We start from the raw sequence: 15798 nt of genomic DNA, 5'->3' as shown, positions 1-15798 counted from the left end.
TTGATTTCCTTTGCTTTGTAAATTGGATGCACCTCAGATCGATTTACAGATCATTGCAGAAGTGTCCTGTCTACACAGTTATCCAGTGTGGAAGAAAAAAATGTACTCAAAAATGTAAAAGAAACTTGGTGACAGGAAGTAAAAGTTTGGGCTGATATGGGTTTCCGAAATGGACAATGACCCAAAGTGGCTACAAAGTGGTTACACAGTGGCGTAATGAGAACAGACTCCATGTTTTGGAACAAAGTCTTGATATCTGTCCGGTGTGTGAGCGTAGCAGCCTACAACCAAAATTGACTGTTGAAAATATATGTAAACTTATAAATAAATCTGACATGGGATTTAGCTAATAGAAATAATTTTGATAATTTGAACTGACCTAAAACAAGAGAAGTTTGTTCCGATCTAAATTCAGATAATAAAAAGTGTCTTAATTTGGTGTGTGTATAAAACTGTGCTTTCAACTGTAATAATATAGGAATTTGAAAAAGTATTTCCCCCATACATGTCTTTCTATTAGCCTACAACTTTTTCGTAGTATTTATCATATAACTTTATATTCTTAGGATATTTTTTAAAAATAAATAATTGTTATTAACCCTTCAAGATAGAGGAGGTACGCAGTTTACATGTATCTAGAAAACTAATGGAGCCTCATTAGACACGAACTCACACAGTGATGCTTTCCTTACCGTTTCGTGATTGGTTGAGACTTCTTGCACTCGCGATCCCATTGGCTGTCTCGAAGGTACAACCCTCTTCTGCACGGATTTAGGTGTATCTAGATTGTTTTGAGAGATGAGCTGAATGCTCTGCTAGCTTAGCTCCTAATGTCTAAGTTGTTACTGGAACATATATTCACCACAATGCCGAAGTTAGAGGTTGGTGGAATTTACGTTTGCTTTGCTGCGCTTAGTTACATGGGACGTAAATTATTTCGTTTTTAATTTGTCCAATAATTATTTAGGTAACGGTAAGCTAAGATAGCTGTTGGCTAACTAGCTAGTTTAAATGCTCAGGTTGATAGCGTTCTTCTATTTAAGTGACAGAACAGACATTTGAACGTCATCTATTGTCGATATGATTACGTTGAAGTAGAACATTTGTTTGAACAGTTTGTCAAAGAAGCTCTTTTTATGCAGAAGTTTAAATGTTATAGCATTTAGGTTTGCAGTAAAGCTAGGTTACTCTGCACTAGCATGTTAGCATCCAGTTGCTCTGGAGGAAGCCCAAATGTAACATAGCAGTCGTTAATACGTAGCTGTTGATGATTACAGCGTTTTTGTGTTGTGTGCAGGACGGGAACAGACCGGACTTGAGGTCCAGTTGTTGAATGCGTTAACTGGTACCTTTCACCATTCAGGCAACTGTTAAAACAGGATGCCAGAGATGACTGAAACTCAGACACCTGGTCGAAAACCCAAGTGAGTATGCTTATATACATATGAACATGTTAAGTTTAAAGAGAATATGGACATTCAAAGCATAGACTACGCTTTGCTTAAATAGACAAGCTCCCCATTCTATGTCTCTTTTTTTATTTTTACTAAGTATATAAATATTGCACTGTCATTAATTCTGTTTTGCTTTTTCCTTTTTCTTTCCTAATATATAAAAACGTTCCTCTTAAATCCTTTAATTGAAAATTATCCTCCATTGTTTGGATGATTTGTTGCTCAACAAATTGTTGATCATTTGATTTAAAACCATAAGATATGTCTTAAATCACAGTTTCAGTGTTTGGTATATTGTAATGGCAAAGGATAACAATTACAAAAACAATTCAGAAGTGATTTGGACCAATCAATTCTCAAACATCTGCAGTCTGTTTAAAAGTTCTTCAACAACATTGACCATTTTTAAGTTGTTTTATTTCTTATTCATTTGTCTGTCACTCTATCGACTATACCTGCTTGTCCTTTATTAACCTTTATTAACAAAATAAAATGTAAACAAATGTCCATTGAGTTCTCTAGTCTGCCCTTTTTATTTGTTTCTCTTGATTGAAGTGGGTTGTGACTTTAAAGCCAAAGTTCAGACTGATCTGGGATTGCTTTGTACAGATGCACCCCAAGTTCATATTCATCCTGATGATGATGGCATCCCCTTGCCTAACTTGAAAAAAAATACTCCAAACATGTTTATAATAATTTATTTTTTTTCTTTTGAAACAAATGCACCAAAAATCATGTTGCCCGCCTATAGCCTTTGTAAATATTTTCAATGCATTATGAATTGTTAACTTTTTGCAGAAAGAAGAAAAACAAAGAATCTCATAATGCAGGTAACATCATATCTGCTACTTTTGCAACTTTTAAAAAATTGCTAATTAATAACAGTTGATCTATAGGTTCTTTTTTTTTTTTTTTTTTTTTTACCTAAAATTTAATTAAATTATAAAAGGTACTGTCTCTTTGTTTGTGTCTGCATATAGTTGAGAGACACAGAAAGGAGAAAATTAATGCGGGGATTAATCGCATTGGGAATCTTCTGCCGTGTTCTCAGGCACTTAAACAGGTTAATAGCTGCTTTTTATTGAATTACAATCATCCATGTGTCTATCTAGTACAGTGTATATTTTTTTAACTTTATGTCAATGTTCTGTTTTTAGAGCAAGAACATGATATTGGACCAAGCTTTTCGCTACATTACTGAGCTGAAGAAACAAAATGATACACTGCTTCTGGACGGTGGTGATAAAGTCCAAGGTCAGAGTTTTTTTGTACATTTTTTTCATGAACTTTAAAAGAATCTTCTATTTATTCTGCAACCCTCAGTCAAGTCTACCAACAGCAAAGTGACAGGCTGCGATTGAAGTTTTTATGCATGCTAACAATATATAATAATCAAAATTATAACACTATAAGTTTATTCAGCCATGTTTCTAAAAGTAGCATGTGGGATGGTGTCCGGCACCTTTTAGATGCATGTGTGGTCCAACATACCTGAGGCTGAAGTACCGCCTCAGTATGCAGTTAAATTCTTCAGAGTCCTGCTATTGACCTCATTGTTTGACTCTGGTGTGTTGAAGCAGAGGCATGTGTAAAAGTTGCAGGGCACCCTACCTTGAGGGAGCAGGAAGAATTGATGGCTTATGGAGGTCCTGCTCCTAAAAATAGCATCTATTAAAAAAAAAAAGAAAACCACTGCACAGTTATGCTCCACTTGATGTTGGTCAATTACTTAAGTATTTATTTTATAATACAAATACCTGCTTTGTCTCTATGTAGCTGAGGAGATCCGGAGACTGCGGCATCAGTTGGATGAACTGAGAAAGGAGAGCGCTCACTACATTGAGCTCCTCAAAGCTCATGATATTAGCCTTTTAGAGGACCCAACTATTCACTGGAAGGGAAAGCACCGCTGTGCCAAAGTGGCAAAAGTGACTCCTACCCATCAGCTCCCAAAGAGAATTGTTGTTTATTCAAATGGCAATGTGATCGGTCCTGCAGGGAAACAGGCAAGCCCGGGAAAGAAGTCCTCTGAAGCAATTCAGCCACCATCTGATACCAGATTGCAAGTTAATGCAATAGAAGAAGTCAGTACTTCTTCTACCACCCCTGCACTGCTCCCAGGCTCAACCACAACACCCTCTCAGTCAAAATCAGGTCTGAGGTTGTTGGAGCAGTGTGTGGTTGAAACAACTGCTGTAGGCCCTTCTTTGGCGCCTTCTGTGTCTTACATAACCCTCCAGATCCCTGCAGCCACTACATCCCTGCTCCAGCAGGTGCAGCCTGATCCCCTGCCTCAGAGCATTCCCTTAGTAGCTAATTCAGCCTCGCCACATACCACCGAAAGCACTGCGCAATCTGTGTCCACACGCACTACATCTACCCAGACCATAACCTCTGCATCATCGGGGGGTTCCTCTTTGGGGACACAGGACACTGCCATCAGAACTGTAAGCTACACTGCAGTTCCTGCCAATCAAACTGTTCTTAGGGCTGGAGCTGCAGGCAGCACACAGACGACTTGGACAACATTGCAGATGGCAGGAAACACAGTGCAACCAGTTTGCCAGAGTTTGTCCACGCCAGAGGTCAGCAGTACCACCCAGGCAGTCCAACAGGTTGCAGTATGTCCTGTGGGCAGTAGACCCTCTGTTAATCCTGTTCAAATACAGCTGCAGCCACATGTGCCTGTACAGCAGGCACCTATCACAACTCATATCCCAGCTAATCCTTTCAAAAGTACCCCTCACCTACAAGCTGCAGTTCTAAACCAGACACAGCCTCAATGTGCGGTTGTACCCCAGTCAGCCATAGTGCCGCAACCAGCTGTGATTGGTCAGCCCCAGCCTGCGGTTCTGCAGCCAGCGTCGTTGGTTCCTCATCCTCCAACAGCCCTTATTCCACAGCCTCAGCAAACCCTGGTTCCTCAGCATCAAGCTGCTGTGCTACCCCTGCTGCAGACCATGCAGGTGCTGCAGGTCAACCCAGCCGGTTCTACCACTGCAGTACCAGGTGTAACCGCACCTCAGAGCACGAACAATCCAAGTGTTGTCATCCTGCAGCAGGCCAGTGCCTGCCCCACCCAGCAGGTTGTGAGAGAGGACATTTCAAATCAAACACCTTGTCAGCATATAGTGATCATCCAAGCCCCCAGTCAGTCTGCGCCCGCTCCTCAGAGCTCCCAGCTGAGCATTGGTCCTCCTTCTCTCCCTGCTGTTTCCACTCAAACAGCAACCACAACCAGTTCAGTGACTGTCCCTCCTTTACAAAGTGTTGGGGGAAAGCAGCTCGTGCATATCCTGCCTCGTCCCACCCAGGCTGAGGTGAGCCATCCTCTGCAGGTCAGCCAGGGATGCTCCTCTTCACCAGTCTCCACAGCCCCACAAACAATCACTGTGAATGGCCAGGTGTTTGCTCTGAAGCCAGTGAAAACTTCTGATAAAGGTGGCTCCCAGATTGGTCAGAGCACCCTCCAACTGGTACAGCCCACCACCACTGAGGAGCCCACTACTAATGTGGCCCTAAACACTTTAGGTGCCCTTAGCAGTCTGAACCAGAGCATATCTCAAGGCCTCCCTCGGTCTTGCCAGAGCAGTTGTCTGCTTACCCCTACATCATCAGTTGGTGTTACTGCACCTGTACCTGGATCTGCACCTGCACTACCTGCTCAGCAGCTACAGGTTCCATCGGGGATAGCTGCCAGCACCTCTAAGCCTTCAGGAAAAAAGCCCCACATGGTTGTAAACACAAAGAGAGTGGTAGCTAAAAGGACCAAATCTCCCAAAAAGAAAGAGCTCAGGACTGCACAACTAATTCCTCTCAAAAAATCTGCTACTGCTAAAGAGAGCCAGGCAGTTCAAGATAAAACATCTCAAGTTTTACAGTCCTCAGCAAACGTTCACCCAATGGACACCACAATTTCAGAGTCCCGAGATGCTGTAAGCTGTGTAGCATCAGGTCAGAACACACAGCAAATGATTGTGTGCAGTTCATCAAGCAACTCTGTTGTATTTTGCCCGATGCAGGATAAAAGCTCTGTCTGTGCATCTCATAGTAACTCAGCTGCACCAAAGGTTGTCTGTGAAACAGCTATCAAGCCATCAAATGGCTCAGCTTTAGCAATGAAGACTAAAATTACTCCAGTTTCTAACAGCAGCTCTGCTGTAACCAAACCTTTGGTGTCAGAGGTTAAACAGGTAACTGTTACTACTACAACTACCATAATGCAAAGCCTGCCAGCTGCTACTTCTTCTGTTGCTAAACAAAATAAACCCACAGTCACCTCTGCAGTTTCCAATGACCCTCATGTAACTTCTGCTTCTGATTCTAGTTTGTGTTTGCCCCCAATCTGTATTCAGACTACTGCACCAGTGACTCAGAATACCAACACAGTGCAACCTACTGTTCCCCAGAAATCAAAGGTCCAAGATCAACCATCTTCTTCTCAGCCCACCACTTCGTCCTCTTCTCAGCCCACCACTTCATCCTCTGCACCCACCACACCTGTCATCTCATCACCTATACCCACTGAGTTGGCTCCAGACGCCTCTATTACAGTTTCCACATCAACTATTGAAATTAAGAAAAAGGCTAGTACTTCAAGAGCTCCTTCACAACAGAATGACGTGAACATTCCCCCACCTTCCTTGTGTCGTCCTGCAGAACTCAAACCAACTCAGACAACAAGGATTGACAGGGATGCTCTGGAGGAGAGGCCTTCCACAGCAACAAGAAAAGAAGTATTGGTTGGGGTGATGTCTGAAGTTCCCTTAAAGAAGGACTTTGCAGTGTCTCAACAAGTTTACACAAACCTGGATGACCAGGCAATGGAGCAGAATATGACGTCCAACAGGCAGACTGATTCTCCAATGACCACAGGGGGAGCTGGTGGTCGAGGATTCTCTGTCGCATCAATGCTTCCTCAGGGCCATAGCATCGGTGTGTCTTCTGGCTCTTTTGGGTCATTTGCGTTTACATCCGAACAAGCGGAGATGCTTGCGTTGGCAATGCTAGAACAAGACAGCCCAGAGAGAAGAAGTGGAGGATGCTCAGGGGACAACACTGCTTCAGCTACATGGGACTCCCCCAAAACCCCACCAGTGTCTTCCAGCAGAGATAGAGGCTCAGCTGGGCAGCCAGGCAAGATAACCAAACTGATGGACCAAAGTGCGACTAAACACCATGATGTATCTGTGAGTGGGCCAAACAGACATCTGCAAAGTATTGCTTGCTCAAAATCTCAACCTCTCCCTCCAGGACAGTCTCAGAGTTCAACCCAAGGTGGGACAGCCGCTAGCCTCAGTGTTAACAATCTGATCAGATCCAGCTCCTGTCACCAACCCTATCCCAGTTCCCCCAGTCTGACGGCCCAGCAGGGGTCAGCTCCCTCTCCAGCCGGGACATCTACTCATATGTCCCAACCCTCAAGCAACGCCATCTCAACCTGTTCAGGCACTGCCCAAGTAGTAGAGTATTCTGCCTTGAAAAATAATGCTATAAGAGGCCCACCTGGAAGTGTGGTAGGTGAGCGACATGGGAAGATCCTCTCCAAAAGACAAGCCCCAGAAGAAGCGATGTTAAATGCAGGAAAACGACCAAAGCCTTGCCCTCCGCCGGGTAACGCAGTGGGTCATATGGATGTGAAAGCACCAGACCACAGTCAAATGATGTTGGGACAGCTGTCGTCCACCTCTGCAGCTGTAATGACTAGGATTAATTCAGAAAATGGAGGCCCTCTTTTCTCATCAAATTCCTTCATGAGCCCAGTAGTGCGCCCCATTGATGGTCACTGCCCCGTTCAAGGTCCTCCTGAGCAGAACCAGGCAGGCGGCCTTCATCTGCCACAGGGTCACCCGCAGCATTCTGTTAGCCAGCCCAGTCAGCATCTGGGAGGGAACCTTTACATGAAACAACAGCAACAAGAGCAGCAGAGACACCATTTATATCATCTGCAGCACCACCTGACTCAATCTGACCCTGCACAGCGCCACTCACTACACCAGAGGGCGCTGCAGGAGCAGCAGCAGCAACAACAACAACAACAACAGCAGCAGCAGCAACAGCAGCATGTCCAGAAGAAGCGGGGAATCGTCAGAGGGAATCAAACTGGCTCACCTGCTGGCTTGCAGCAGAAGCAGCAACATCACCTGGAAAAGTCTGGAATTCATCAGCATTCCCATCAGCAGCAGCAGTCACAGCATCCACAGCAGTCCCACCAACAGTCTCAACAGCATCAACAACCAACACAGCACCAAGCATCTCATCCACAACACCAACAACAGCAGCAGGCGCACCAGCAGCCTCCCCAGACTCAGCATCAACAGCAGCAGCAGCAGCTGCAGCAGCAGAACTCTCATCCCAGACATCCTCAGCATTTACAGCAACAGATTCAACAGCAGCACTTTAGGCATCAGGACAAGACATGTGAGGCTCAGTCAGTGGGATCCAGGGCCCATCATAACAGCCACCTGGCTCAGCAGGACCACCTCAAGGTGGGTATGGGTACCATGTTAGTAATGTGTAGTTTATGATCATTTGTTTGAATCTGAATGAGAAATACTGTTAAAGTTCATCCTCTAAATTATAAACCGTGCTAGTGCTTAGTAGCACCTACTCATTTAGATGACAGAACCTTTTTTTCACTCTTTTAGCTCTTTCATTCTTTCTTTTGCCGTCTTCCCTTAGCACTTTTGCTCGTTTCTTTCGTTCGCTCTTTCTTTTGCAATTTATTTCAACCTTTCTTTCTGTCTTTCTTTTGAAGCAGGGAACTTTTACTATCAAAAATGCAAAGGAACCCTGGAATTGGCTGACTGAAATTATTTTTATCTATAATTTCCTGCAATTTGCAGAATTTAATCCTTTTTTCATTTTTACTGAGGAATATTTTATGACATATTATTGTCTTCTTTTTGTTATAGTAAAGGTTTTTGTGTCTTTAACTTGTCATTCTGCAGTCTGGTCAGGATCATAATGCTATGCAGAGAATGATGAGCGCTAGAAGCTTGGAGCAGCAGCTCATCTCTCCTCCCACCAACACAGTGTCTCGTTCATCTGAGCTGGCCTGTGCTCCATCTCGACAGGAGCGACACCGCGTGTCGAACTACTCTGCAGAGGCGCTCATCGGTAAAAGCACTACTAGCGGGGATCAGCAGCAACGCATGGCTCTCCATCTTCAGCCCGGTCGTGGTGCCACCCAAGAGCAACCAGACCTCCGCAGCTACCTGGATACATCGCGAGGGAAGGCTGGCATTGTTCACAACCCTCAGAACCGCCTTTCATCTGACCATTCTACATCCACTGACCAACGCATATCTGAGTGTCAGTCCTTCAAGGCGATGGCTGGTGGAGGGGGAACACATCAGCTCAGCAGTTTTGAAGCTCAGGTCTCTCGTGGGAGTGACATGGCCCCCAAGTCGGTACCCCCCTCTCAGCGGGGCCCTCAGGGACAGCAGCAGGGAGGATTCAGGATGAGCGTCGGCCCCACTGCAGACGTAAGAAATCGTGGAAGCTACAGTGGACCCCATCCCGGCTCTCAGGGAGTCCAAGTTGGTCCTGCGCTGCCTCGGGAACAGGAAGGCTGCCACCAGAGTTTCATGCAAAGCCTCCTTTCTCCCCACCTTCCTGAGCAGAGCAACCATCAGCGAGGAGTTCAATGTTGCCCTCCAGTGACCATGGAGTACAGCTGCATGCCTGGAAGTTCATCGGGAGACATCCAGGCCAAGGCCTCCAGTCCGAGCGTGCCTCAGTCCCAGAAGGCCCCAGCTATGCGACTCACAGAGGCCAACAAGGGCCACATTTCTCAGGTCAGCAGTAATATGCACGTAGGGCCCGGCGTCCGAGCAGGTCTGCCCCACCCTCCGACCCCCCACAGCAGCTCTGAGCCCGGCCGCTCCTCTGCCATCCCCAGACCCCCGGTTGCTATCAGCCAGCATTCCCGACATATACCCAGAGACGCTCATCCTATCAAACTGAGACATCGATCAGGAGCGCAGAGACCCACCAACCCTTTTGAGGCCGAGGGCCATCTACCTCTGCCCTCAGGGGGAGGGGTCCTGCTGGGCCGGCCTCAGTCTGGAGGAGAGAACCGCCGGACCACCATTGTGCGCTTGATGGCAGACAGCGCACAGGTTCCCAGTGACAACAATCTTGCTGCTGACCAACACCTGGCTCAGAACTTTGGGTTCCCCTTTATTTCAGAGGGAGGGATGAACCCTCCTCCTCCGATTAATGCAAACTCTACATTTATCCCTCCAGTGAGCCAACCCAGCACCTCCCGCACACCGTCCCTCCTCCCGGTGGAGCCCCAGAACACTTTACCCTCCTTTTACCCCTCTTACTCCCCAGCTGCCCATCCCAGCCTCCCCGGTGATGTCGCCCTCCAGTACTTTCCCAACCAAATGTTTACAAGTCCGAGTGCCGACAAGGCCAGCGCCCCTCCTCTCAACAACAGATTCAGCTCCATCCTCTCCCCGACGCGGCCAGTGGGGTTCGGTCAGGCCAGTTTCCCTTTGCTTCCGGATATGCCTCCCATGCCATCGTCTGGAATCACCCCTCACATCTCCAACTTCAGCCTCACCTCGTTGTTCCCTGAAATCGCCACCGGCATGCCCTCGGATGGCTCATCCATGCAGATGTCCCCTCTACTGTCACTCACCAACACATCGTCAGCTGACTCTGGCAAGCAACCCAATCGTCCGGCCCACAACATCAGCCACATCCTGGGCCATGATGGCAGTTCAGCTGTGTGATGAGTTTCAGTTTAATGCCTTTTTGGACTGTTGTTCAAGAGCAAACAATTGCATTTTCTGTTTGAAACATGTAGTTTGTTAAAGAAAGAAGTGATGAAGCACTTGATGTGAGGGATTTGTTGTTTACATGTCCACTCAGTTCCAGTTTTGGGTTTTTTTTTCTTTTTTTGACATGCCTAATGTCAGAGTAATCATTTAAAATTTTCATAAGGCTTTTGAATTTTATGGAAATAAGTCCTGAAAGCTCCTTTTCGAAATGTTGGTTCTGAAGAAAATATAAAAGTTTAGAACTTGAATTTTTGGTCAAAAGGAAACCTTCTGCACAGTTACTAATTTAATTTACTAACTTATCAGGTTGTACTGTACAGATTTTTCGAAGAGCTATTTTGTAAATACCAATATTTCATATCAAAGTTGCTAGATTATGTATTTGTAAATACAAAATTGATAAATAAAATTTATAAGGATAACATTGTCATTTCCCTGTCTTTTTTCTTGTTTTCAGAAACCAGTTTATTTTAAATAATTAGTATTCAAAAAAACAACATTGTAACTTATCTGAGTAGGCAGGAAGACTCTCCAGCAGTGATCTGCATTACAGCAGTTATGAATTAGCCTCTGAAGAAGATGCTGTTGAGCCTCCTCTAATGAAGAAGAGGCCCATAGTCTAATGTTCTTCATATGAACAAACTTTCTTTGCATCATCTCTAGATGTTTGTTTTAGCTAGCATACTTGTTGATAACTAGTATTTTGCCTAACTTTAGCTTTTGTATACAACTTTGAAACATGCTAATGTTATAAGAATAATTTTGTAATTTTCCTGCTTTCTTTCTTGCAGCTAACATGTTAGCATATTAGCTGCTGTCAACATAGATTAGCTAATGTTATGCTAACATGCCATTTGTAGTTTATTTAATAACGCCAATGCATAGCTCTGAATGTTGTATGACACAAGTATATCAGGCATTGAGCATAACACCCAACAGCAGATAATGCATGCTCTTATTTACGGCATAATGCTAGCTTGTTTGTAGTTTATCCTTTTTCCACTTAAAATGTCTATTGATTGTCTTCATTTTAGGTTCTACATTTCAAATACCTTTTAATAAAATTATTGTGCTGAGCATTACACACCATGTGGTTAATATATTATACCCAAAACAATAGCTAATAACTTGAAGCTAGTCAAAAGAAACAAAACACACATAATTATTTCATAAGCTTTTTATTTACATGCAATAGTGCTCCAGCATGTGCAGAAAACAGCCTGCACTCTTTAGGGAGTGTAGATTCAGGATCTCCTTCATTTTGATCACTTTTATGTAATACTTTTTCCACTGACCTGTGAGGAAGGAATAATACTAACACCTGTCACAGCTTCCTCACCTGGCAGTCTTTTGGTAACCAGCGAACAAGTAAACAGAAGTGGCTGCAGAGTAAAGTTCAGCTTATAGATGACTGTTATTTTCCAGAATCTCTCCCATTCAGTGATGATTTTACAAAAAATACCATAAACTCCATCAAATAAATAACTATACACAATATATAATCTCATGTACACTACTGAAAACAATGATTTAAATTGCATACACTTGTTAATAGTTTGTTAATGAAGAGCAAAGTATATTACGTTACTGTACACAATGGCAGTTTTCAGTTCTTGAGAACGTGATGACAGCACCTCATAATTACAGCATCTGATTGGAGAAATGGTCCCTTTGTTTCTAGTCTGCATAAAGCTAAACACAATGAACATTTAGGAAGGAGTTATGTCTGCGAGGTGAGAAATGGACGGGTCAGGTCTGGACATGGAAGTGCTGAATAAATGGAAGTTGCTCTGGAAATGCAGACTCCCCTTGTCAAGGATGTAGAGTGAGCAGATATATGGATAAATCGTGTTTTTATATGAAAATACCCATATATACAGTATAATAACACAATTATATGTACAAAAGCATAAATATATAAATATTCTAATACAAAAATAAATATATTCTCTTTTTTTTCCTCTGTTCACTAAGAGTCTGTTATGCATCTGTGGTGTCTGATGTCCCTATGTTCTCAGAGGACACTTCATTTGGGAGGATGTTTACTTCCTGTATTGTATCTTGGGATTGTTGCATTGTGGTTGTGGAATAGGAGGTGAAAACTCCATCGTCCTCAAGTGACAAAAGACGAAGAGGTTCCTGTTCTGCAGGAATGAAAGAGAGCAGGTAAAATATTGTTAAGTTTTCTACACTGGGCAAAACGACACTCAAATCTCAAAGGGTTGTTTGCCACATTTGTTCCTTCCATATTAGAAGAATCCACACTTACTTTGATTGATGTTTGGCGTGCCGTCACCAAACCTAACTCCGCCTCCTACTTCCTGTGAGCTGACAAATTCATGGGAAGACGCCAGAAGCTGATGAGTGGAGTCGTCAGGAGAACAGTGGCTCTGTTCCTGATGATCCACCTCCCTGAGAAAAACATACATTTACAATGATAGCAGAATGTTTTTATTTTTAGCTTTACTTAATGAAATATCATTAGCAGAATTTAATCATTATTAACCTGCTGGAGTACTGGTAAAGAGGCAGATGTCCATTTGCCTGTGGCAGAAGCGTGTTGCACTCCAAGTCACAATCCACTCCATCCTGCAAAGTAAAAGTACATAAAGGTTTTTATTAAACAATAAAAGAATAAAACATTAGTATTAGTAGCAGACGTGTTACAAAGTTTGTGAGTCACAACAGAAAAAGAACAGGAACTATTGCCATATGTTTTTGGGGAAAAAAAAGAAAAAGAAAACACCTTTCTGTCCCACCCAAGTGAACAACCCTGGCCAGAATTTAAAATTAGCAAAAGCTTTGAGTTTATTGTCTGGACTGAGATGCAACATTTAGTTATTTAATAATGTAATTTTTGGATGAAAAAATAAATACATTTACAAGTATTTCTAGTTTAAAATTAAGCTAATCTCAACCATTTAGAGCCTATGAATACATTTGTAAAAACATTTTCTTAACTGTTCTCACCAGCATGTTAACACTGGCCTTTAAATGTGCAGTTTCTTTTTTGTTTTGTTTTACACAGCTCCTGAAATTCTATTACTGATTTTTGTTCCAGTGTACCAGATGTCACTTCAGCCAAAGTGTTTTCACCTGCTGCAGTCCTGGAAGGCAGTGCTGAGCTTTTCCGTTCTGGATGTACTCTCCGTTAGCGGGGTAAACGTTGCGTGAAGGACTCATGTGAGAGTCCAGGGGACAGTGTCCTACCAGGGCCAGTCCCTGCAGAGGAACCATGGTGTACTGACACGCTGAGACCGGAGCAGCCACAGTTGGGAAGCATAAGTCTGATGCTTGCTCTGCAAGTAGTGAAGTAATGAGTTAGGACACGTACAAAGGCATCAAAAACCTGAGGATCTCTGAGGAAACTCACTCTGCTTGGCCCAGGCTCTCCAGAGACAGAACGGGATGAAGGCGACAATGATGAAGACAAAGGCTCCTAGGACAATACCAACGATGAGATAGGGGAGGTCACCAGGCCGTGGCACTAGCACGCCGGGGGCTTCAGCCTCTGGATCTATAGGCTCTGGAGCCCGAGGTCGCGGGTTATTAAGACGAGCTGAGGAAAAAATAAATAGAAAAGGCTTAGGAAGATCTTAGTCAGATAGCTACATGTTCAAGAAAATCTAACAAACATCCTCTGTAAATGCTCTCACCTTTAGTTTCAAGAATTACTACGTTGCCAAACTCGCTCTCGCCCTTTTCGTTGAAGCTCTGCATTTTGATGTCGTACGCAGTTTCTGGCTGCAGGTCAGTGATCGAATGCCAGTACCGGTCCCCCTCCACCACATCCTTCTTGTAGTCGCTGTCATTATCGCTGTCCGTCGGGCGGTAGTAGATGTAGAAACCATAGATTGGCGTGTTGTTCACAGGATCATACTAGTGAGGAGGTAACGATCACAATGAGCTTTATATCAAACCCAGTTTCCCTATGTATTTTTAAATATAAAAATACATTTCCAGACTTAAAAGTTCAGACATTTCAGATCCTCCCTGACTGTCAAAATGTCTTTGGACACATACCGTCCATTTCAGGATGATCGTGGTCTCATTGATGGCTTCATTGTAAGTGATGTAAGGTCCATCAACGGGACGCTCGTGGGTTTTCCCACCCACCACAGTGTAGGCCTTGGAGGGGGCACTGGGTGGACTGGAACCGATTACGTTCACGGCGACCACACGAAACTTATAGGACGTACCTACAGGGAGAGGAACGAACATTCACAATCAGCGGCCCCAGACTTCTCAGACACTTAAAAGGCAGAGTGAAGCAGTTTTCTCAAAGCAAATGTTTTGTTAATTGTAACCTAGTTATGTTTTGATTAATGGCAGCAATCACTGAAATGGCTTTAACTATACTCATTATGGTGATAAATTTACAGACCGAGGAACTGTAATTACTCAGGGCATCATCGTCATAATTGCATGGAACGACATCCAATAACGCCCCTCCTCCAAACCAACCTTTCTCCAGGCCCGTGATTTCCACAGACAGCCTGGATGGGGGAATGTTCTCCACCGCCGTCACCCAGTCCTCCCCGGGCCTCTTCACCTTCTTGTACTCCACCCGAAACGACTGAATGGGGAAGCCGCGGTTGCCACGAGGAATCCAAGTCACGTATGCCGAGGTCTCCGTAGCCATGGAGACGGTGGGCTTATCGGGAGCTTCGGGAGCTGCGGAGGGTAGGGTGGGGTCAAATATGTAGCGACAATATGGAAATAAATCACAGGACAACAATGCAGCCTCAAAGTGCTCAACTTACTGAGAGTTTATCCTTCAGACAGAAATGCAAGAGAGAAAACTGTTAGAGGAGAGGGTTAGTAGCTGAGGTTAGTCCTAACTTTGGCCTTTGATGTCATTAGTGCTGTTAATCAGAGATTTGTTGCGTTCGCAGGTAGAAGGCTTACGAGAGAGGCTCGGTGAAGGGACAGCTGGGGTTTTTGGTGGGTCGTTGGACGCTCCGGAGCCTTTACGCACTGAAGACAGAAAAAACAAAACTGTTTAGTGCTACAGATATTTCCTTGAGTCATCTTAAGAAAAAATACAGATTACATTTCTTTTTGTTGCGAACAATGGGTTTAAAATGGTGAAATTGATTACAGTGCCTCATAAAAAGGAAATTTCACACAATATGTCACACAAAACCACAAACGACACAAAAAAGTGCAGAACTGTTATGTGGAAAGAATAGGATACACGGTTTTCAACCGTTTTCACAGAAAATAATAAAATCTACATATTTAAACCCTTGTCCAAGATATCCCAAAATAAAATCAACTGCAGTCAATTAACTTCAAAAGTCCGCCTCTGAGTTGTTTAATCTGAGTATCAATCTCACGGTTCTGTGAAGACCTTAGAGGTTAGTTGGAGAATATTAGAGAACAAACATAATCATGAAGACCAAGGTAGATAGGTCAGAGGTCAAATTGTGAAGAAATTTAGACCATCTATAGCAGGGGTGCCCAAAGTGGGTCCTTGAGGGCCGGCATCCTGCAAGTTTTAGCTCTCTCCCTGATTTAACGCACCTGGATCAAATGATGACTCGTTAGAA

General features: G+C 43.9%; 2 protein-coding genes across 2 annotated transcripts in view; one reads left to right on the top strand and one right to left on the bottom strand.

Moving 5' to 3' along the window:
• Window positions 1–750: 750 nt before the first annotated feature.
• usf3 (upstream transcription factor family member 3) lies at window positions 751–10668 on the top strand. The gene is made up of 7 exons (XM_028004853.1): window positions 751–881; window positions 1298–1424; window positions 2253–2284; window positions 2435–2517; window positions 2612–2708; window positions 3231–7942; window positions 8405–10668. The coding sequence occupies exons 2-7, from the start codon at window positions 1381–1383 to the stop codon at window positions 10196–10198; spliced, it is 6762 nt and encodes a 2253-aa protein (XP_027860654.1). The 5' UTR covers window positions 751–881; window positions 1298–1380; the 3' UTR covers window positions 10199–10668.
• Window positions 10669–11408: 740 nt separating this feature from the next.
• Window positions 11409–15798, bottom strand: part of boc (BOC cell adhesion associated, oncogene regulated) — a 33608-nt gene continuing 29218 nt past the window's right edge. The window contains exons 10-18 of the mRNA XM_028004854.1: window positions 15155–15223; window positions 14711–14920; window positions 14270–14445; window positions 13903–14125; window positions 13620–13805; window positions 13343–13545; window positions 12753–12835; window positions 12516–12658; window positions 11409–12390 (exon numbers count right to left, since the gene is read on the bottom strand). Of these exons, the coding sequence (XP_027860655.1) occupies window positions 12227–12390; window positions 12516–12658; window positions 12753–12835; window positions 13343–13545; window positions 13620–13805; window positions 13903–14125; window positions 14270–14445; window positions 14711–14920; window positions 15155–15223 (1457 nt within the window). The 3' untranslated portion in view covers window positions 11409–12226. The remainder of the gene's footprint in view (window positions 12391–12515; window positions 12659–12752; window positions 12836–13342; window positions 13546–13619; window positions 13806–13902; window positions 14126–14269; window positions 14446–14710; window positions 14921–15154; window positions 15224–15798) is intronic.

The sequence above is a fragment of the Xiphophorus couchianus genome, chromosome 21 (genome assembly GCF_001444195.1).
Source record: "Xiphophorus couchianus chromosome 21, X_couchianus-1.0, whole genome shotgun sequence".
Taxonomy (NCBI): Eukaryota; Metazoa; Chordata; class Actinopteri; order Cyprinodontiformes; family Poeciliidae; genus Xiphophorus; species Xiphophorus couchianus.
Note: the sequence above shows the minus strand (reverse complement) of the source record. Positions and strands in the feature narration are given on the sequence as shown.